This window comes from Panthera leo, chromosome B2 (genome assembly GCF_018350215.1).
Source record: "Panthera leo isolate Ple1 chromosome B2, P.leo_Ple1_pat1.1, whole genome shotgun sequence".
NCBI lineage: Eukaryota > Metazoa > Chordata > Mammalia > Carnivora > Felidae > Panthera > Panthera leo.
In genome coordinates, this window is record NC_056683.1 from 55812971 (window position 1) to 55836978 (window position 24008).

The 24008-nt window shown below is 35.1% G+C and overlaps 1 protein-coding gene across 2 annotated transcripts in view; it reads right to left on the minus strand.

The window, feature by feature from the left end:
* The window catches only part of KHDRBS2 (KH RNA binding domain containing, signal transduction associated 2), a 579306-nt gene that overhangs the window by 347076 nt on the left and 208222 nt on the right, over positions 1-24008 (minus strand). For both annotated transcript variants that reach the window (XM_042937333.1, XM_042937334.1), the window contains exon 3: positions 1929-2045. In XM_042937333.1, the coding sequence (XP_042793267.1) occupies positions 1929-2045 (117 nt within the window). The remainder of the gene's footprint in view (positions 1-1928; positions 2046-24008) is intronic.

A 24008-nucleotide genomic window follows, 5' to 3' on the forward strand; every position in this document is an offset into this window, starting at 1 on the left:
ATTTGTTAAAAGAATAAAATCACATATAAAATCTTTCTTCCTGATCAGGTCGTGTTGGGAAGAGGTAAAACAGCAGCATAGTAATCAATGTTTTAACAAGGATTTATTTTTTTATTTTAATAAAGTGTTTACTAAGGTGAACTTTTGCATATCCACGTCTGTGGTTTTATGTCATCTTTGTGCCCACAACCCTTGGCAGTTAAGATCGTATCTAGATTCTATAAAATGTAGTTTACAGTACAATACATTATTGTTGTTCCTTTTTTAATATTAAAAAATTTTTTTAAATGTTTATCATTTTTAAGAGAGAGCACAAGCGGGGGAGGAGCTGAGACGGAGGAGACATAGAATCTGAAGCAGGCTGCAGGCTCTGAGCTGTCAGCATAGAGCCCAACGCGGGCTCTAACCCATGAACCCTGAGATCATGACCTGAGCTGAGGTCAGAGGCTTAACGGACTGAGCAACCCAGGCACCCCTATTGTTGTTCTTAAATGTTCTTATTTTCTTTCATTTTGTAGAAGAACAATGAAAATAGTTGAAGCATAGGCAAACATGATGGATCACCCAAAAAGTAATCAATGAGAACCTGGATTTCAAGCAACAGCTAATATTAGTAAATTAAACATAATGGAAACTTAATAGAACCAAATTTGTTTCCTCCTAGATTTTCAAATACTTATGCTGGTACCTAACAGGAAAAAAGGCATCCAATGTACAACTTTGTGAACAGAAAAAAAACCTTCCAAATATATGGGAAAAAGCAATAAATACTCATTTACTTTGAAAGCTACGGAGGGAGGGACTACACAGATACTCTGAGTAGACAAAGCTGACAAGGATATTTCTCCAGCTGGTGGGAGTGTACAGTTTAATGAGAGAAACCAAACATTTCAATAAAATACGTTGTGATGAGAGGATTTAGCCTGTCACAGGAGGTCAGGAAATCCCTGTTGGGGAGATGATGCCTGATCTAACTCTTAAGAAAGTTTGAAGAATATAAAAAGTGCACAATATGAAGTTTACATTGTAAGATTATGAGCTATCTGTACAGTGACATTTCCCACTATAAATTTATTCAAGATTTCACATTAACAGTTAAAAGGGAGAACTCCTAAACAATTTTCTAAGTAATTCCCATATTCAGAAATAAATGTTTGAAAATTATATTTTCCATGGTAACATACTGAATCAGAAAAGCATGGCCTGATCAAATAATACTACCTTAACACACCCACCTTTTCTCAATGAATCTTAAAGGATCCTTTATGAATAGATCTCTATAAATGGTTGTTATTTTTCCAAAACAGTGAATTATAACACATTGAAAATTGCTTTCATTTTATAAAATGGGACAATGATGTCGTTCAGATATGAAGGAAATCATTTCAAATATCAAAGTTCATATATTTCTTAGCTTATTTGTTCTTTTGAGGTCAGGTGAATTGAAACATTTAAGAAAATGAGTGGAATTCTCTTAGATTTGCAGATGAGTATTTGAAATTGCTTTAGATAAGAGGGCCAGAGTGAAATGGAGCAAAGAGACAAAAAGAGACAATGATATAATGGATGTGATTAGGTGACATAGTTGAAGAGAGAAAGGGGATCCAGACAGGGAATTAAAGAAAATGAGCATAGACATATAGAAACATCCTACAGAAGACACAGAAAAAGTGAAAAGATTTGACAACAATTTACACAAAGGACTAAAGAGAATAAAGATATGGAATTACATGTTCTGGGGGAAAAAAGGCGGGTAATTGATTTTTACGAAAATAGAAGAATCAACAGGGAGTGCAATAGGGTGGTCCCAGAAGGTGAAAAATCACAGGAAATGATGGGACAACAGTGCAGATATGCTTGTAAGTTTGGCCATCAGTGTTACAGGTAACCTCCTGTATGTGTTAAATATCAAATTCAAAGTTCAGTACCTTTGCTTTATCTCTCATTGATCCTTTGCCCAGGATAGACATTTTAGCACCTGTTTCTTCCTGTAGTCTCTTCAAGGAGTTTCCTCTTGGTCCAAGCAATTTCCCCACAAAATTGAACTAGGAAACAAAATCAATACAATTCTGTTTTAAAGTAGAAAAAAGTAGTAATTTGCACCAAAAATAAATGATGGGCTGTGGGCTTTTCAAACTTTACCATGCAGAAGAGAGTTATGCCATTCACACACACAGAGACACATACACACACAAAACTATTTCAGATCTTCTCATCTACGATCCATTTTAAGAAGGATGCCTCTTCCTAAAAGACTGCCAAAATCAATAATATATTGAACCATGTCATATACTTACATAATCGAATAAATAAATCACTTACAAAAAAGAAATTAGGGAGGAGCACAATGGTTACAAAATTACTAAAAGCTTTTTCTCTCCAAACAGATTATTGAAAACTACACATATACAGAAAAGTTTAAAACACTACTGATAGTGCATACATACAAAACAGTTTCTCTAAACAGGAAATTCTAGAGGGTCTATTCAGTATGTTATTCTTCCTAAAACATAGTTAAAACTAGTGAAATAAAAGCAGTTATTGGAGTATATTGTCAGTTACTAACATACTCCACACCAAATGACTTGAATAATCTTTCACCTATTAATTTAAGAAATAGAAAGGGCTTTGGGGTGCCTGGGTGGCTCAGTCGCTTAAGTGTCCGACTTCAGCTCAGGTCATGATCTCAAAGTCTGATTCGATGGTTCAAGTGCGCATCGGGCTCTGTGCTCACAGCTCAGAGCGTGGAGCCTGCTTCCGATTCTGTGTCTCCCTCTCTCTCTCTGCCCCTCCCCACTCACGCTCTGTCTCTCTCTCTCTCTCTCTCTTTCCCTCTCTCTCTCAAAAATAAAGAAATAAATTATTTTAATAAAATAAAAAATAAAAAGGGGTTAGAATGCACCAAAAACCGTAGAATGCACCAAAAGCTGTGTTGGGTAAATGAAAAACAAAGATAAATAAAATTAAGTAACTTCTTTCTAAACGAGAGTTTTTCTCTATATATTTTAAAATCCATAATCCTGTAGTAAAAAATACACCCTACTGAGTGGTGAAAGACTAAATGCTTTTCCCCTAAGTCTAGGATAAATTCAAGGATGTCTGCTTTCACCACATTTATTTAATATTGTACTGAAGTGTGGATTGTTGTACCTATAGGGAAGTAGATAAATAGAACAGTACAAAATTCAGAAAGACTACACTTACAAGGTAAATTGATGTTCAGAAAAAGTGCCGAAGTAATAATATTTGAAAAGCAAATCTTTTTAGCAAATGGAGCTAGAACATTTGGATAATCATATGCAAACAAAACAAAACACCAAAAGAAAACAAACACACAAAAAAACTTTTCTGTCCCACCTCGCTTTTAGGCAAACTTTATTTTGAGATCTATCGTAGATCTAAACATGAAATCTAAAATTATAAAAATTCTAGTTAGAAAGCATAGAAGAATGCCTTTGCAAAGTTAAACTGGGAAAAGTTACTTAATATGAAGCAAACAGCACTCACTAAAGCTTTTGCTGATCCCAAAACCACTAAGAAACTGAATAGACAAGCCACAGATTGGGAGACTATATTCCCCGTGTATACATCTGAAAAATGATTAGTATCCAAATGTAACACTGTATGTTAACTGACTGGAATTAAAATACAAACTTTAAAAAAAACTAGTATCTATGGGGTGCCTACATAGCTCAGTCAATTAGCGTCTGTCTGACTCTTGACTTTGGCTCAGGTCAAGATCTCACGGTTCATGAAACTGAGCCCTGCATCAGGCTCCGTGCTGAGAGCCTGGGATTCAATCTGTCTCTCTCTCTGCCCCTTCCCTGCTCTCTCTCTCTCTCTCTCAAAAATAAATAAATGAACTTTAAAAAAAGATTAGTATCTAGAATCTATAAAAAATTCCATCAAGTCAATAATTAAACACACATATATCAGAATTACTAAAACAAACAAACAAACAAACAAAGACCAAATATTGATGAGGATAAGGATGTGGAAGTACTGGAGCAATTACTGTTGGCAGTTTAAAACGATACAACTACCTTGGGAAGACTGGCTATTATGTATAAAGTTATACATGGAGTTCTGCTATGACCTAGCAATTCTACTTAGGTATTTAACCAAGGGAAATAGAAGCACATGTTCACAAAACAACTTGTACAAGAGTGTCCATAATATTTTACTCACAGTCACCATTAAACTATAAATAAACCAATGCCTATCCAAGGAGAAAAGATCAACAAGTTTATACATAAATAGAAAGGGATAATTCACTGATTAATACAATGGCATGGATATATCTCACAATTATGTTGAGTGAAAGAAGCCAGATACAAAAAAAGTATATCACATTAGATTCTATTAATACAAAGTTCTAGAGGCCAAAATAATACATGGTGGTAGAATTCCTAAGAGTGGTTGCCTATGGAAAATAGAAGGCCAGGATTGGACTGACGGGAAAGTGATTTGAAGGAAACATCTGGGGTGATGGAAGTGTTCTATATTGTGTTGAAAGTATAGGTACATTTTTGTCAAAACTTATCAAGTTGTACACTGAAACCTGTGCATTTCACAGTACGTAAATAGTACTTCAATTAAAAATGGAGGCAAAATTAGAAGGTTGAAAACATAGAAATATTTAAGAACAGTATCATAACTAATACTAATTGCAGGCACTTCTACATAGGAATTTCACTAGACTTTTAGGAAACACATCATTCCAATCTATGCAGATGTTGGAGGAGTCGTCGAGGTATGACTGCCAATTGACCCACAACCTGGACTTTGGCAAGCAGAGGCTCTTTATCCCCTCCCTTATCCTTGGAATTTATGTTCCACCCACTGTTCCCACAATAGGAGCCACTTTAAGGACACAGCCTTTAGACCATCTGGACTGTAAACATGACTGAACCATATTAAGGCGTCTGTATAAACTCTTAAGATTGTGGTGGGCAGGTGCTAAGATCTACTCATTTTGCAGTCACCCAAGACAAGTCTCATATAGAAGTTCCTTGCTTATTAAACCTTTCACCTACCAATCTGGAGTGGCCTACCTCTTCCTTCAGTCTGTTCTTGCCCTGCGTGTATGGGAGTCAGTTTTGAAAATCATTGGGAAATTCCTATGGTTGTGAGCTAATAGCAGACTATCCAGAGGAAGAAATGGGGAAATATCCCTCAACTCAGTTAGCAGTCTAGTATAACCTTGATATAAAAGCATATCAGAAAAGAGAATTTATAGAGCAAATCCACTCATGAAATAAAAACCACTTAACAAAATACCAGCCTGCTGTATATACAAAAAACACATGATGATTGAATTGTGTTTGTCACAGATACACAGGTAGTTTAAGATTTATAACCCCTAAGTTATAACCCTTAATTTATAACAATGGAGAAAAAATGGTTAATGTTTTATTTGGATGTGAAAAAAGGCTAACATTTTATTTAAACAGAAAAATAATTTTATGAAATTCAGTTCCAATATTTGTAAAACTCATATCATCTGAAAAATGAAGGAAACTTCCTTCATTTTAGTAGAAGCTTTCTACTAAAAACCCATAAGAATAGTGTATTTATGAGTAAAATAATATTAAAAACAAGGTAAAGATCCACATTCTTGTTTTCTTCAACAATGAAGATTCAAGCCACTGAATAAATGTCATAAACATCAGAAAGTAAGAAACAAAATATATATAATTACATATAATTATATATATATATATATATATATATATAGAGAGAGAGAGAGAGAGAGAGAGAGAACTTAAAGTAATTTCAGAAAAATCATCAGAATAAGTAAAAGAGCTTAGCAAGGTGTTTCATACAAAATCAATATAAAAAATCAATTGTATTTTTGTGCACAAGCAACATATAATTAGTATTTTTTTAAAAAGAGAGATATCATTTACAGTATCAGTAAAAAATAAATAAGATTTCCTAAGAATAAACTGAATTCTGTATAATCAAAACATTTACAGAAAATATATAAAATACATTAATAAAGCTGTCAAATGGATATACATAGACTGAGAGGCAGATCATGTTCATGGACATGAAGTCTCAATTTCTAGTATTTTCAATTACATCTATAGCTCAACACAGTTCTAATTACAATCATAATAGGATTTGGATCAACTTACCAATTGGTTGTAAAATTTGTATGAAAACATCAAAGTCCAAGAATAGTCAAAGCATTCAGAAGCAGAAGAACAAGTTGAGGACTATGCCTATCACATACAAAGATTCATTATCAAGCTGTATTAATTATGACAATGTGATATGTATAGTCCTGGAACACAGATAGAAAATGGAGCAGTGGAATCCAGAATCCAGAAACAAACTCCTCCTTATGTTAAAATGATGTATGATTCCAGGGGCAGTACAGATCACTAAAGCAGAATAATGGCCCCCTAAAGATGCCCATGGCCTAATACCCAGGATCTGTAAATATGTTACTCTGCAAAAGAGACTCTGCAACTCTGACTAAATTAGGAATCTTGCGATGAAGAGATTATCCTAGATTACCCAGGTGTGCTCAATGTCCTTATACATTAAAGAAAAATGCAACAGAATCACAGGTTGGAGTCATTCAGTTGCTGGCTTTGAAGACAGGAGGAAGCCATGAGGCACAGAATAAGGATACCTTCTAGAAGCTAGAGGAATCGAGGAACAGATTTTCCCATAAAACCCCCAGAAGGAATGCAGCCTTACTGACATCTTAATTTTAGTGCATGAGAACCATTTCAGACTTCTGATCTTTATAACTGTAAAATAAGAAATCTGTTGTGTTTCGAACCACTTAAGTTTGTGTTAACTATTACAGAAACAACAGAAAACTAGTATGTTAGGGAAAGAAGGAACTATCTAATACAGAGCATAATTGGCTACCCATAGTAAGAATAATGAAATTGTTTCCTACACCATAAAAAAAAAGATAAATAGAGATGGATTATAGATTTAGGAGTGAAAGGCAAAATTTTAGAATTTCTAACAGAAAAATAAAGGAAAACAATGCCTAAGAGTTCTAAGACAAGACATAAAACATGCTAACAGTAAAAGTTTGATTAAAATTAATAATATCTATTTATTAAAATAAACCACAAAGAAGACGAAAACATAAGTCACAAATTTGAAAACTATTTACATTATGTTACCAATAAAACATTAGTTTACAAAAACAAGTATAAAACTGTAAGGAAAAGACAAACAGCTTAATAAATAAATAAAAGATAAATAAAAGATAAAATCATTTTTATCTTAATAAATAAAAGATAAAATCATGAATATGTCATTGAGGAAAGAACAGCAAAAGAAAAATGCATGAAAATTTCAACCTCATTAGAATTTAAATAAAAGTGAAATTAAGATGACAATAAGATGTCATTTTATACACCCAATGATGGTAGAAGTCAGAAACCAAACACTGGTCAGAATGTGGAGACACAAAGATTCATATACCCTGCTTACAGGAATATAAATAGATTCAACTATTTTGCCATTGTCTTGTAAATCTGCAAATGTATTTAACCCATGTCTCAGCAATTCCGTTCTCAGGTATATTCTGCAGGTAAGTCTTGGTGCATGTAGAAGAACATTAAAAGTCTCAAAGCTTGTAAGAGCAAAAATAATTGGGAAAAGCCATCAATTCAAGAATGGTATGCTGTCAACTTGACCCCATATCAACACTTGTTTATGTCTGAGATGTGTTTCCCAGATCTTCTACATATGTTTTCCTTTTGTTTTGGGATTTTGTCAATAACAGGAAGTTGCATGAGATGAGGAAGATGAACATGAATTGGCATCCATTATTCTTGGCAAATCATGGTGCTCAGACATGGCTGTTTTACTGACGTCTACATGGCCCCCACTCTGTGCATATAAAAGCTCCACAGACTGTCCACAAGCTTCCAGTTCTAGGTTCTGTCAGGCTTCAGACTCAGATCTTCACTGCCCATGGGTGACAGCTCTCTTAAGGTCCTGTCCCTTACCTCTTTCAACAACATGCTAGTCCTAAATTATAGCTTATAACAATTATCTAGAGAGTAGATCCTACTTCTCTCCCAGAATCATGATGGTACAAATGATTGAGTAAACTGCGACATATCCATAGTGGGATATTTATACCAGTGAACATAAATTACCCATAACTACATGAAATCTCACTATTAAATCCTAGAAATAAAATTATGAGTAAAAAATTCAAGTTCTAGACATATTACATTTTTTTTTTATAAAACCCAATGAGCAATATCAATGTTTTATTTATGAATAAATGCTTAAGTAGTTAATCTAATCCTCAAATAACAGGCATAATAATAAACATAAAATTCAAGGTCTTGGTAACCTCTGGGAATGGACAGTGGAGAATGTGATCAAAGGGAAACACAGTGATGTCAAAATGATAAGTAATATTTTAGACTTTAGTTTAACTTAGGGGCTCATGAGTATCCATTTTATTTTATGCTCTACATGAAAAGCACATATATACTTGAATGCATTAAATACTACATAACTTAAAAAATCAAATAGATCAGGGGCGCCTGGGTGGCGTAGTCGGTTAAGCGTCCGACTTCAGCCAGGTCACGATCTCGCAGTCCGTGAGTTCGAGCCCCGCGTCAGGCTCTGGGCTGATGGCTCGGAGCCTGGAGCCTGTTTCCGATTCTGTGCCTCCCTCTCTCTTTGCCCCTCCCCGTTCATGCTCTGTCTCTCTCTGTCCCAAAAATAAATAAAAAACGTTGAAAAAAAAATTAAAAAAAAAAAAAAAAATCAAATAGATCAATTCCAGTTGAGTAAATTTTGACTGAACTTCTCTTTAATACTCTTGTAGAACTTTCTTGTCCCTTCACAGGTAGTAGTAAAACATCAGATAGAAAAATACCAAAGTGAGGCGCCTGGGTAGCTCAGTTGGCTGAGTATCTATCTGACTTTGGCTCAGGTCATGATCTGACAGTTTGTGAGTTCTACGCCTGCTTTGGGCTCACTGTTGTCAGCGCAGAGCCTGCTTGGGATCCTCTGTCCCCCTCTGTCTCCGTCCTTACCCCACTCACGCTCTTTCTCTCAAAAATAAATAAACACATTTAAAAAAAAAAAAGAAAAGAAAAACCAAAGCACTTAAAGTGATATCTCCACTGGGAATGCTTATGACTGAAAGGAAGAGATTGCATTTCACGCATTCCTGGCTGAGGACAGGTTATTAACAACATATATATATGGGCTATACTCTTGAGAAATTTCTTTTTTTTGCCTTGACTATTGTGACACATTTCCCAACACTTCTTTCTCAATACAGTAGCTTCATTTCTAACCAGTGACCAATCTGAAACCAAATTGTCTAAAGCTGTAAGGGAGACATCCCTTTCAATTCTTTCCCAAACTCTACATTTTGAAATAGAACACATAGATTCAATGGAATGAAGATGTTGTATAATCAGATTTAAACTGATGGAAAGTATCTTTAACATTATTTTAAAGATGCAGAACTTTTAATGTGTTTTTAAAATTTATAAACATAGTCTACCATTTGCTTTTGCAAACAAGTATTTATTTATAATACTTTAAGTTTGCTTATGTGATTTTATCTCTTCCATAATATCTGCAGTTCTTGGAGCCAACAATGAGGAATGGCACGAAAACTTTTTTTCCCAATTATTATTTGGGTAAGTAAAATGCACCAACACCAGTGAACAGTTAGAGCATAATAATTAAGAGCATGGTTCTGAAGACCAATTACATGGGTTTGTAAATTTGCTAGCTATATACATTTAGCTACATTACTTAACTTCCCCTTAACTTCATTTTTCTTATCTGTAAATGGGAAGAATAAAGATAATAATACATGCACAATAAGTGCCCAGTAAATGCGGGTAGTTCAAAGAAAGCAAAAACACTAATTTGAAAAGATATATTTACTCTTATTGCACCATTATTTACAATAGCCAATATATGGAAGTAATTCAAATGTCCACTGATAGATAAATGGATAAAGAAAATGTGGTGTATGCGTGTGTATGTGAGTGTATGTATAATGGAATATTATCAGCAAAAAAAAAAAAAAAAAAAAAAAAAAGAGAGATCTTGCCATTTGCAACAACATGGAAGGACCTAGAGGGTATTATGCTAAGTGAAATAAGTCTCTTTCAGAATTTAAAACAAAGACAAATACTGTATGATTTCACTTATACATCTAATCTAAAAAGCAAGCAAAGAAACAAACAGACCCTTACTTTTTTTTTTTTTTTTTTTTAAGTAGGCTCCACACCTACTTAAACTGGAGCCTAATGCAGGACTTAAACTCATGCCCCTGAGATCAAGACCTGAATTGAGATCAAGAGTCAGATACTTAACCGACTGAGCCACCCTGGTGCCCCAAAATAACAGACACTTAAATACAGAGAACACGCTGGTGGTCACCAGAGGGGAAGTATAGTTGAAATAAGGGGATTAAGAGGTACAAACTATCAGTTATAAAACAGATTAGTCATAGAGATAAAGAGTACAGATTTAGGAATATATTCAATAATATTTTAATAACATTCTGTAGTGACAGATGCTGAATACCCTTATGATGAACACTGAATAATGTATAGAATTGTTGAATCAATACATTGTAAAACTGAAATTAATATAACATCATATGTTAGTTATACTTCAGTTTTATAAAGTGGGTTGTTACTATTACACAATTATTATTTTTTTCAGTAGATTGTAATAGTATGACACCTATACCGAAATTTGACTTCGGTAACCCTTATTCTTTTATTTTTATATTAATATTTTTCTTTTTATATATTTATAATATATAATGATTTTTGATTATTGGCTACTATTACTTGCTACAATTAACATATTTTGAAGGGTCACTCTGTGCTGGGCACTAAGTCCTCTACATGGATGATCTCACAGAAAGTGTGGTGACGAGAAGAAATGTTTACAAACACCTCCTCACATGGCCACCTCTATTGTAAAGGCAGGCACTTCCATCCAAAGAATGGATACCATTTCTGTTTCATATTTTAAAACAAGATGTAATCATGAAGCTGGTACATATTTTGTACACAGTGCTTAGTTTTGGGAAATTTATGTTAAGATAAATTCGGAAAACACACAATACAAAAGTTGTTCTAATTAAGACTTGTTTTTTTGTGGTTGTTATTGTTGCTCTGCTTTCAGCCTATATTCAGTTCCCTTCCAAACAAAGTCAAATGACATAGTCATGACAGGTGAGTTATCAGTTCACTGAAAACAGTTGGTTCTAACCTTTCTTTAAAGCAAATCTCTTTCAACATGGAAAATAACTCAAACACTACACCATAGTGTCTTCAATATTTAGCTATAATTTAGTAACTTGGGAACCTCCAAGATTCCTAAGGCTTAATAGAGTGAACACAGCTGTGTTTTCAGTATGCTAAATATCTTCAAATAATTTGAAAGTATTTTATCCACATGTATTTAAAGAAAATTAAATTTGTGGATGTCAAATTCATTTATGCTTAAGTCACTGAACAGTTGTTTTGTAATAACTTTTATTTTCAAAAAGCCTTTTGAGCATTTTAATCAGATTTTTAATTTTTTTTCCTAAAAGGAAATATTTAAATCATGTCAAGTAAAATTAACCAAGAGAACACATTTCAATGGATTTGTAAAGCTATAAAATATAATTTGTGGCAAAGCAATTGCTTTTCATAAAAATGGGGACATCTTAAGCAAAATATTTCAGGGACATTTTTTAACACAGTAAATCCAGGAACAGTTTAAAATTAAGTGAAAATATGGGGGCTGGCTGGCTCCAAGAATAGAGCATATGACTCTCAATCTCAGGGTCATGAGTTGGAGCCCCATATTGGCTGTGGAGCCTATTTAAACTTAAAATAATAATAATAATAATAATAATAATAATAATAATAATAATAATAAATAAAAACAAAAGAAAATTAGGTGAAAATAAACTTCAATAATATTGGGTATATGTATTTCAAGGTTTACCAATTCACCCTTTAAGTACAGAGTACTCCAGAATCTCCAGTCTCTCATTTTACTCTTTTTTCTTGATTAGTTCATTTCTTCCTTTTTAAAATATTTCATCAATACTTGTATAAAATAAACCTTTTTCTTTTTTTTTTTTTTTACCATGTGGCATTTTCCTTTTTTTTTTACTTTTTTTTAATGTTTATTTATTTTTGAGAGAGAGAGAGAGAGAGAGAGAGAGTGCGAGTGGGCAAGGGGCAGACAGAGAGGGAGACACAGAATCTGAAGCAGGCTCCAGGCTCCGAGCTGTCAGCACAGAGCCTGATGTGGGTCTTGAACTCACAGACTGTGAGATCATGACCTGAGCCGTAGTAAGATGTTCAACAGACTGAGCCACCAATGTGCCCCACCATGTGGTATTCTTCTAATGAAATGTTTGTAAACTAATTCCGGCAGTTCTGTTTCTTCTCAAATAGAAGAGGCAATACACCTAGCCTTAGTTCTCCTTTTGTGGGCACTAAAATTACATCTGCTTTACAATGAAAGGGCAGGGTTTATCACCAGGGCCACTTGTGAAGAATCTCTGAATTACTAGTCTCTGCTGTTGGCTTCATCTACTTTTTCATATGCCACAACTGGATTTGAGCTCCCTTATTTCCTGATCCTCAAATTCCCCTTGTCCTAATATTTCTTTATATTTGAACACCATTTTCATCTCTATCCTATTCCCGAATTGAGTATGAATCCCTTTTTTAATGAGTAGGAATTCATAGAGCTGCTTGCTGTTCTGTATTTGGGAATTCAACGTTAAGTCATCCTTTGGTATTCTACTCTTGTGTTTGTTGCCATTAAAACAAAGTTAAGCAAATTTGGGCAGATTGCACAAAGAGAGACCACAGCTACAGATCAAAAAATATTCTTTCTGTATAAACAGACAGGAAAAGACAATACTTCAGGTACTCATCTCAGCAATCATCAAAGGACACTGGTGAGTAAAGGAACAGAGCTTTCTTCAACAAAAATATCAAGCTATGTCTGTAGAATTAAATAATACCATTTGGAATTAACAGAGAACTCTATAAAGAAAAGCACTTCCAATTTAACAAAATAGACAAGGATGAGTATTCAAGAAAATGGCGGGAGTAGGGGAGAATGTTTTAGAACCATTAGAGATAGTATCAATATCTTATCATAAACTAAATGTTATTCAAAAACATATTTATATAAAATCAAGGATGGAATCAATTCAGTTGCTCACTAAACACATTGGTTTAGCACCTAGAACTTGTGAAATGTATGGAGGATACAAAGTGAACCACATAGATATAAATACTCTTTCAGGAAACTTATACTCCTGTGGGGGAAAAGGGTATAGATAAGTTGTTAAAATTTTTAAAAGAAACTGGTAAATGCCATAAAAGAAGTACATTAAGTGCAACAAAAATTCAAAGGAAGAAGAAATCGTTTCCCTATGGGAAAGCTTAGGAAGTTTTATGTTTTTTTTAAACCTTGAACAAGGAGTCAGAAGCTGGGCATGGAAAAAAGGCAGGGACATAGCAAAACTCTAAAAAGGGAGGTTAGCGAAGACGTAGTGGAGTTGGGGAATTAAAGATGGAGGAGCCTATCAGAAGTTGTTTGGTGTAACGTTGATAGTGATAATGGAGTGTAAAGTAGAATGGCAGTCATAGAAAATATAAGAGGACAGGAAGTGAAACAGGGACCGGGGTGGTACCTGCAACAAGACCTGGCAATTTATTAAATTGGAGGAATATGAAGAAAGGATATTGAATTATTAATCAAAACATTCTAAATCTGGAGTGCTGAAAATATATTGTATCATTAATAAAACTGTGGAAGACAAGAATGAAAGTTTTAGAGGGAAACCTGGGTTATAATCCATTTCCCGTGCCCTCCAATTGGAGAAATCTAGTAGCCATATATGGATAGACATAGAGAGAGAGAGAGTTAAGATAAAAATATAAGTCTAGCAATTTTCTACATAGAAGTGCTACTTAAAAGTCAAGAAATTACTACAGGAAAGGGATAAGGGAAAAGAAAAAAAAAAAAAGCCCAGGAGAGAAATCTGAGGAACACTTACATTTACTTACTTATTTATTTATTTATTTTTTAACGTTTATTTATTTTTGAGACAGAGAGAGACAGAGCACGAACGGGGGAGGGTCAGAGAGAGAGAGGGAGACACAGAATCTGAAACAGGCTCCAGGCTCTGAGCAGTCAGCACAGAGCCCGACGCGGGGCTCGAACTCTCCGCGAGATCGTGACCTGAGCCGAAGTCGGATGCTTAACCAACTGAGCCACCCAGGCGCCCCTACATTTAGAAAGGAAAATAAGGAAGAGGGGCAAAGGACTAGGGTCTGGAGGAATACAAGAGAATGGGGAAAACAAAAGAATGTTAGATTTGTTTAATAAATCACTCAATCCCCAAATATGAATCAAGTGACAATTATGTTCTGAGTACCGTGCTAAAAGAAGGTTAGGATTACATGGGAATGTAAAACTGGAGTCCTTAGGAAAGTTTCCCTGTGACTTAGCATTTAAGCAGAGAGGGGATGTATAGGAAGCTGAGGCAAGGGCAAAAGATGGGAGTTCTGATGGAGACTTTCCAGGCAAAAGAAATAACATGAAAAAAACCCCAGTATGACGTTTGATAAACTGGTAAAAATTCACTTTGGAGGTGTAAGACATGTGGCTGGAAGGGAGACAAACATAGAGAAAATATTCAGGTACTTATGACCCTGTTGAGAATTCTGGTCTTAGGTAAAAGCAGTATAAAGCCTTTGAAGTTCTGAACTGGTGACTGGTGGGGAGTAGGGGTAGAACAAGAGAACTGAGGCCTGATTAACTTACTTTATTATTTAAAAATTTTTTTTTTAGTCTTTATTTTTGAGAGAGAGAGAGAGAGCACTAGCAGGAGAGGGACAGAGAGAGAGGGAGACACAGAACTGGAAGCAGGCTTCAGGCTCCGAGCCGTCAGCACAGAGCCCTATGCAGGGCTTGAACTAACAGGCCATGAGATCATGAGCCGGGAGATCATGACCTGAGCTAAAGTGGGACACTTAACTGACTGAGCTACCCAGGCGCCCTCCTCCCCCCCCACCCCATTAACTTCCTTTAAAGGCATCTTGCTGCCTGAAGTGTGAGGAATAGAAGGAGTAAGCAAAAGAGTTGGAGATATCAGGAAGCAATAATTTTAGCAGAGGCTACAGATGGAGGTAGCCTAGGGTTTGAGAAAAAACAAACTGATCATTGAATCTGGCAATTAGGAAGAATTCTTATTCTGTGCTAAAATACCAATCATTACATTATATTTAAACTCAGAATTTAGATAACATTTCAAAATATAACAGTAAATGTCAACACATATATGAACTAAAAGAGTTTAAATAAAAAGGCCTACCAAAAACATAAGCAGCAATTACTCATGCTTTCCCCATGAGATCATAAAATCCCACTTGGGATTGCTCACTTCAGAGGGAAATATTTGAATTTGAAGAAAGCATACAGAGTTGGAGAAGAAGAATCCATTTATACCAAGTATAAAAATGTGGATCCTTTAAAAATGTGGTGATTCAGTATATCTTGGGCTTAATCAATATTTGTCTCTGAAGTTTCCAAAAAGCATAGTCAAGGTTAAAAATCACACTGTCTTTTGCCATTGTACAGAACAGTCCATGTTTTACAGAAACAGCAAAAAACTTGGCAAGATGCTGATAAAAAATGATTGGACATGAATTTTAATAATGTAAATAATTTACCAGTTTTAAATTTTAATAATTTTAATAATGTAAATAATTTAATAATTTCAAACACATATACAATTCATGTCCTATTTGTTCTGCTATAAATAATTCTTTCCTATGTTTCAGCACTATGTGTGTAAATCATATTCTCCTTTCGTAGACAACTAAAGAGCCTTTGGTCATGTTTTAAATGTTTTTCATCCTGTGTGGAACATCCTTAAATGTCTTCTGAGCCCATCTATGTCATATTTATACAACTCTAGGGGCACCTTCTCCAAGCTCAAGTTATTTTTATTTGGAAAGATTCATTTAAATCACTATCATTAAGTGAAAAGTGTCATTAAAAAACAACTATAATCTTAATTATAACCACAGCTCAAACCCAAACACTAATTTGTTCAACATATACAATTGTCTGAATAAAATGCTTAAAATACTATATGATGAGATTACCATAAAGTCATTTATAGAGGTTAATGATTAAGTGTTTACTCAGTACAGTGACTTGTAGGCACATAACTCTTTTTTAATCTGCATGTTTGCACTTTAAATACTTAGCAGATATTTCTTTGGCTTTTCAAATAGTCACTATAATAACATCTTAAGTCAGTTATATTCGTATAGTTTGGAATTTTAAAAATCTTTAAATAAATCACAATGGTGCCATCATATAGAATCCTGAATTTCTAAGGTAAATCTTTTGGGGAGCCTGGGTGGCTCAGTTGGTTAAGCGTTCAACTCTTGATTTCAGCTCACCTTTTGTGAGATCAAGCCCTGCGCTGGGCTCTGTGCTGACAGCACAGAGCCTGCTTGGGATTCCCTCTCTCTCCCTCTCTTTCTGTCCCTCCCCTGCTTGCACTCATGTGCTTTCTCTCTCTCAAAAAATAAAATACAATGAAATGAAATGAAATGAAATGAAATGAAATGAAATGAAATGAAATGAAATGAAACAAAATAAAATAAACTTTAAAAAAATAACTAAACTAAATCTTTTATTTAAATGTCACATATGTCCCTTGTAAACTGTGTTTACATGTCCAAATTAGAGATATTTGTCCTTTACAGGACTTGTTCTTCTCTACACAATGTCATGAAATCAATATATGAGCTTGTGCTTGATAACGACATAATCATTCAAGAAGTGTTTATTGAGTATTTACTATGTAACCGGCACTGTTCTAGACACTAGGAACATAGAAGCACATGAAACAGTGTTTTTTGACCCTAGCGAGCTTCATTCTAAATATAGATTTAGAGGTGCCTGGCTGGCTCAGTTGGTAGAGGGTATGACTCATGATCTCAGGTTTGTAAGTTCAAGCCCCATGTTGGGTGTAGAGATTACTTAAAAATAAAATCTTTCAAACAAACAAACAAACAAACAAACAAACAAACATTTATTTACAACTTAAATCAAGTAACTGCTTTTCTGTTTCCTAAATGCTACCTACTTTTTCCAAGGTTCAGGCTGTGTAAAAATCAACTATTGTATTGTTTAGGATTTTATTGCATACAATATGGACAATTCCAACCATTCTAAAAGGATATCTTAATTCCTTAAGGTTAAATATCAATTTAGTAGTAGAGTAAGAAGAAAGTTGATTTGATTAGCTCATTTAAATATCATCAAGTTGATCAACATTGGTCAAAAGATTGGGTATTGTGAGCAGACTACTCAGGATGCTTTTCACCTGACTACAAGTAGTATTCCTACCTGCTTTTCTGAAATCCTCAACTGAAACTGATATGGATCTGTTAGAAGAGAAAACAGGAAATCCAGATTGCAAGTCCTTCTTTATACCCATTTAGTGATACTAGAAAATATAAAAGGTACTATATATTTGAAAGGAAACTTCATATACCAGAAAAAGAAACACAATATATTAAACTCAATGATTCTTCTGCTTCGACTTGATTCTTTTAGGACAATGGACTCTGTCAAAACTAAAGATTATCTTCAGAGTTCTGCTGATAAATATAAAATTGCCATAGCTGCCCAGTCCTCATTATCTGACATGACTCTTTCACAAAGTGTCAGCTATCGATTTGAATATTTTGAACATATTTATTAAGGTATAATTCACTTACTATAAAATTCATCCATTAAGAGTGTACAATTCATTCTTTTAGTATATTCACAGTATATTTTTTGGTATATTCATATTTAGCATAGTCACAGTATATTCACAGCGTTATGCAACCATTGTCAATACCAAATCTTAGAATTTGGTGTTCTCTTTGAAAGAAACCCCATATCCATTAGACTTACTCCCTATCACATCCCTAAACCTAGGCAACCACAAATCTACCTTCTCTACGTGTCTACAGATTTGCCTGCTCTGCACATCTCATATAATGTAAAATACAAGTTTCACATAATACATGGCATTTAGTGACTTTTTTCACTTAAAAAAGTTCACTTTTTGGTTCTTTCTTTTTATTGTTGGTTCTTTTTATTGTTGAAATATTCCATTGTATTATCGTGTTAATTGTGCATTTTCCATAGTTTTCCATCGCTATGCTCTTTCATGTTGAGGACATTCCTTTATAATCCTAGCTTGGTGGGTAGTGAGAGAGGGTTGGATTCTGTCAAACGTTTTTTCTGCATCTGTTGAGATGATCATATGGTTTTACACTTTATTAATTACAATAATGTATTACATTAATTGATCTATAGGTATTAAACCAACTTGCATTCTTAGGATTAGTCCCACTTTTTCAGAGCATACAATCCTTTCCACATATTGCTGGATTGGTGTGCAGTGTTTTACTGAGGATTTTCTGCACCTACATTCATACCAAATATTGACCTGTAGCTTCCTTTCTCTTTTGCTACCTTTGTCTAAAATAGACAGAATAATGGCTTTATAAAATACTTGGGAAGTATTCCCTCCTTTTCTAATCTTTAGGAGAGCTTAGGAAAATTGAAATTAATTTTTTTGAATGCTTAGTAGAATTTACCAGTGAAGAATCTGAACCTAGGATATGCTTTGCGAAGTTTTTAATTACTATTTTTAATCTGTATTTGTCAAAGTTTTATTCAGATTTTCTATTTCTCCTTGAGTCCTTGATAATTTGCATCCATCAATTTATCCGTTTCACTATTTGACTTGTTAGCATACAGTTGTTTATAATATTCCTTCATGATCTTTTTTACTATTTTACAGTTGGTAGTGATGTCCTCACTTCCTTTCCTAATTTTAATAGCTTTGACTGCTTCTCTTTTTTTTTTTTTTTTCTTGGTCAGTCTAGCTAAATATCAACTTTGCCAATCTTTGTAAAGAAACAATTTTTGATTTTGGTGATTTTCTCTATTATTCTCCATTTCCTTTATTTCTGCTCTAATCTTTATGATTTCCTGCCTTTTGCTTGTTCTGGTTTTAGGTTTTTTGTTTTGTTTTGTTTTGTTTTTCTTGGTTAAGGTGGAAGGTTATTTTATTGATTTTGATCTTTCTTCCTTTTAAAAAAAATTTTTTTTTAACGTTTATTTATTTTTGGGACAGAGAGAGACAGAGCATGAATGGGGGAGGGGCAGAGAGAGAGGGAGACACAGAATCGGAAGCAGGCTCCAGGCTCTGAGCCATCAGCCCAGAGCCCGACGCGGGGCTCGAACTCACGGACCGCGAGATCGTGACCTGAGCCGAAGTCAGATGCTTAACCGACTAAGCCACCCAGGCGCCCCTATCTTTCTTCCTTTTTAATATATGCATTTATTGTGATAGCAAAAGGGGTCTTCTTGGCTGTGTCTTTCCCTGTTTTTCTCAAACTTCTGGTTGCTGTGCCTTTTTGTTATTATCATACAGCTCTAAGTTTCCTCTTTTTTTAAAAAAAATTTTTTTGATGTTTATTTATTTTTGAGACAGAGAGAGACAGAGCATGAACAGGGGAGGGGCAGAGAGAGAGGGAGACACAGAATCTGAAACGGGCTCCAGGCTCTGAGCTGTCAGCACAGAGCCCTACGCGGGGCTCGAACTCACGGACCGTAAAATCATGACCTGAGCCAAATTTGGACGCTTAACCGACTGAGACACCCAGGCGCCCCTCTAAGTTTCCTCTTAATTGCTCTCCACCAAGGTCTCCACTATTCATCAACACTCTTAGCCATGTACTTCTCCACTCTGTCCCAAATAATATCTGTCCTCACCGGAGAGGGGCAGATCGCTTTGTACTTAAGGCCTGCTTCCTTCTGTAGAACTTCAGCACTACTGTCCCAAATCAGGTATAGGAGCTGGTAACCTCCACTTTATGATTGTCGATTAGAATCAACTTCGAGGGCCAAAAAGGTATGAACATGGTCTAGGCTGCATGCACCCTGTTAAAAGCAATCAGAGCAGACACAGAGCAGACCTGAAAGCATCACCCAAACCACACACAGACCCACCAGCATAAGGCTGAATCTTCACTGGCACAAAGGGCTTAAACACAAACTGTGTCCAAATGCTAATTCAATAAAAAGCTAGTTTTCATTTAAGCAATGCATGGACTTATGATTCATAGAAACTGTGATATAATAACTGTGTGTTTTTTTAAGCTACTATGTTTGTGGCCATTTGTAACACAGCAATAGAAAACTACTCCATCCCATGTACACTCATTTGCTTTATCCCAAATTACACATTCAATAATCTGAGAATAACAATTTTAATAGAACCCTACCCATATGATTACTGTAAACAGTTTAAAGTATTATACCCTCTCCCCCTTATCCTCACATTTTGGAATGTTTCAGTTCAGTTACCCTCTTATAATGCAACCCACTGCTTATGCAGGCATTCAATAAGGTCTAATTTGTGTCACCTCTGAAGACTGATAAAAATGGACCAATGTGTATGCTGCTTGTGTGTGTCTCTGACTCAAGAGTCGTATTTTCTGCCAGCCTCGATGAAATTGTGGCAAGCTAACATGTTAGTTTGGAAATGTGGCAAAACCCAGACCCCTCACAGTTCTTGACAATACTCTATGTATACGTATGTATCATTTTCATTCCTACTATCGATTATTGGTCCCTAATATTTATTGATCTGTATCATTAGAGTCTTTTTTGTTTGTTTGTTTTGAGAAAGAGAGAGAGAGCGAGAGAGAGCGCGTGAGCATGTCTGGGTGGAGGGAGACAGAGAATACCAAGCAGGCTCTACTCACAGTGCAGAGCCCTACACAGGGCTTCATCCCACAACTGAGATCATGATCTGAGCTGAAATCAAGAGCCCAATGCTTAACGGACTGAACCACCCAGGCATCCCCCACCAGAGGTGGGTTTTTTTTTTTGACAATTTTTCTCAAGAAATTTTCCTTTAGGGATTATTGACTCTCTTGATTGCTTCTTTCATTTTATTATGTTCCTTTCTGGTCCTAAATTTATTTTTTTATCTCCTACTTTATTTATATTAACTTTATTTTTCTATCTTCTTGAGATGAATATAAAACTAAATAATTTTCAGTTGCTTTGTTTTTCTATATTCATAGCTAAGTATGTCTGGCTGTAGTTGTATCACATATTTTTGGTCATTATGTGGTCAAATATGCTATTTTGAGATTTGTAAATATGTACAACCTTCTAGCTATAAGATGGCAAAGTCTGATGACCTCATGTAAAATACAGTGACTGTGGATGATAACAATGAATTGTGTAATTGAAATTTGCTGAGAAAGTAGAACTTAAATGTTCTCACACCAAAAAAAGATAAAATACATGAGGTGATGGATGTGTTTATTGACTAGATGGGGGGATCCAATGACATATATACATATATATATATATATATATATATATATATATATATATATATATACACACACACACATACACACACACACACACACACACACACACACACACACACACACATAATGATGATACTTAGCTTTAGTTCTAACAGCAGCTTTAGAAATAAAGCTAGGGCTCCTGGGTAGCACAGTCAGTTAAGCATCCGACTCTTGAACTCTTAATTTCGGCTCAGGTCATGATCTCAAAGTTTGTGAGTTCGAGCCTCACTGTCAGTGCAGAGCCTGCTTGGGTTTCTCTCTCTCTCAAAATAAATAAATAAACTTAAATACACACACATATATACACACTTCTATATACAGAAATAAAGATATATATATATATACACACATAATCTTTTCCTTCTTCTAAAGCTGCAATTAGAAATAAAGCTAAGTATTGTCATTATGTCCTCCAGGATTCTAAACACTTTGTCATAATTTCATTTCTAGCTACACCCTAGAAGATTTTCTCAGATAACCTAGGTAATTGTTTTTGTTCAGCTATATCAATTTTGCTTTTTAACATCAAATTCAACATGAATTTGATTTTTAGAGTCACTCTTCCACACTTATTTTAAATTGCTGTTTCGATTACATATTTTATTTAATATTTTAAAATGAGCTTATGTGTGTGTGTCTGTGTGTGTGTAAAGGAGAAAATGGAGAGGAGAGAGAGATTGAGAGAAAAGTGAGAATCAGACTTGGATTTTATAAATATGAACATTTTTATGCTGTAGTATATAAATATTTATACATCTTTACATTTTATGCTGATTTTAATGGCTTAAGATTCATATACCATATGGGAATATATATCTAGATCCCAACTTTTTTGGCACAGGATTGGGGTTTCAATTTCATGTAGGTGATTTTTCCTCTACCATAACTCCTATAAGGATAAAAATCTTTCTTAATTAATTAAAATTAATTACCTTAATTTTGATTAAGGTAATCTATTACCTTTTTGTAGGCAATAGAGGCCCTGCTTTCAGTATCCAGACCCAAAAGACTATGTATGTGGTCCAATATCCATGCAACACCATGTCAGCAGCCTGACAGTAATTAATCAAATCTCTCTTTCAGTCCCTGTCTTTTCAGAACCTAACCATGACAAAACTTTGCAAGACAGGCTTCCTATGGAGAAGCCGCTATTTCAATATCAGAGTTAGTGCACAGCTACTGAATGGCATTTTACTGGAAGGAGCTGCAGTCAAGGACTCAGGCCCACCAGGCCAGTCATGCTTCTATACACACTTGAATTCCTAGTCCTAGGTACCTCTATGAAGAACTCCTTATCTGGGGTCTTGAATGAGGCAATTTTCCCAGTTCTGATTTAGTAATTTCCACTCCTAGCCTTTCCCTGCCTCCATGTCCTCAAAATGTCAGGAGTCTTTTGTTGGGACTCCTTGGTAGAGAGACAACTCCCCCCATCTATGCTACATCCATTTAACCTTCACCCAGTGTCATTCTGTGGAGAAAAATGGCTGGTACCATTTTGGGCACCTTGATTGCATTTTCTTTTTTTTTTTTTTATTTTTTATTTTTTTATTTATTTTTTTATTTATTTTTTTATTTTTTAATATATGAAATTTACTGTCAAATTGGTTTCCATACAACACCCAGTGCTCATCCCAAAAGGTGCCCTCCTCAATACCCATCACCCACCCTGCCCTCCCTCCCACCCCCCATCAACCCTCAGTTTGTTCTCAGTTTTTAACAGTCTCTAATGCTTTGGCTCTCTCCCACTCTAACCTTTTTTTTTTTTTTTTTTTTTTTTCCTTCCCCTCCCCCATGGGTTTCTGTTATGTTTCTCAGGATCCACATAAGAGTGAAACCATATGGTATCTGTCTTTCTCTGTATGGCTTATTTCACTTAGCATCACACTCTCCAGTTCCATCCATGTTGCTACAAAAGGCCATATTTCATTTTTTCTCATTGCCACGTAGTATTCCATTGTGTATATAAACCACAATTTCTTTATCCATTCATCAGTTGATGGACATTTAGGCTCTTTCCATAATTTGGCTATTGTTAAGAGTGCCGCTATAAACATTGGGGTACAGGTGCCCCTATGCATCAGTACTCCTGTATCCCTTGGATAATTCCTAGCAGTGCTACTGCTGGGTCATAGGGTAGGTCTATTTTTAATTTCTGAGGAACCTCCACACTGCTTTCCAGAGCGGCTGCACCAATTTGCATTCCCACCAACAGTGCAAGAGGGTTCCTGTTTCTCCACATCCTCTCCAGCATCTATAGTCTCCTGATTTCTTCATTTTGGCCACTCTGACTGGCGTGAGGTGATATCTGAGTGTGGTTTTGATTTGTATTTCCCTGATAAGGAGCGACGTTGAACATCTTTTCATGTGCCTGTTGGCCATCCGGATGTCTTCTTTAGAGAAGTGTCTATTCATGTTTTCTGCCCATTTCTTCACTGGGTTATTTGTTTTTCTGGTGTGGAGTTTGATGAGCTCTTTATAGATTTTGGATACTAGCCCTTTGTCCGATGTGTCATTTGCAAATCT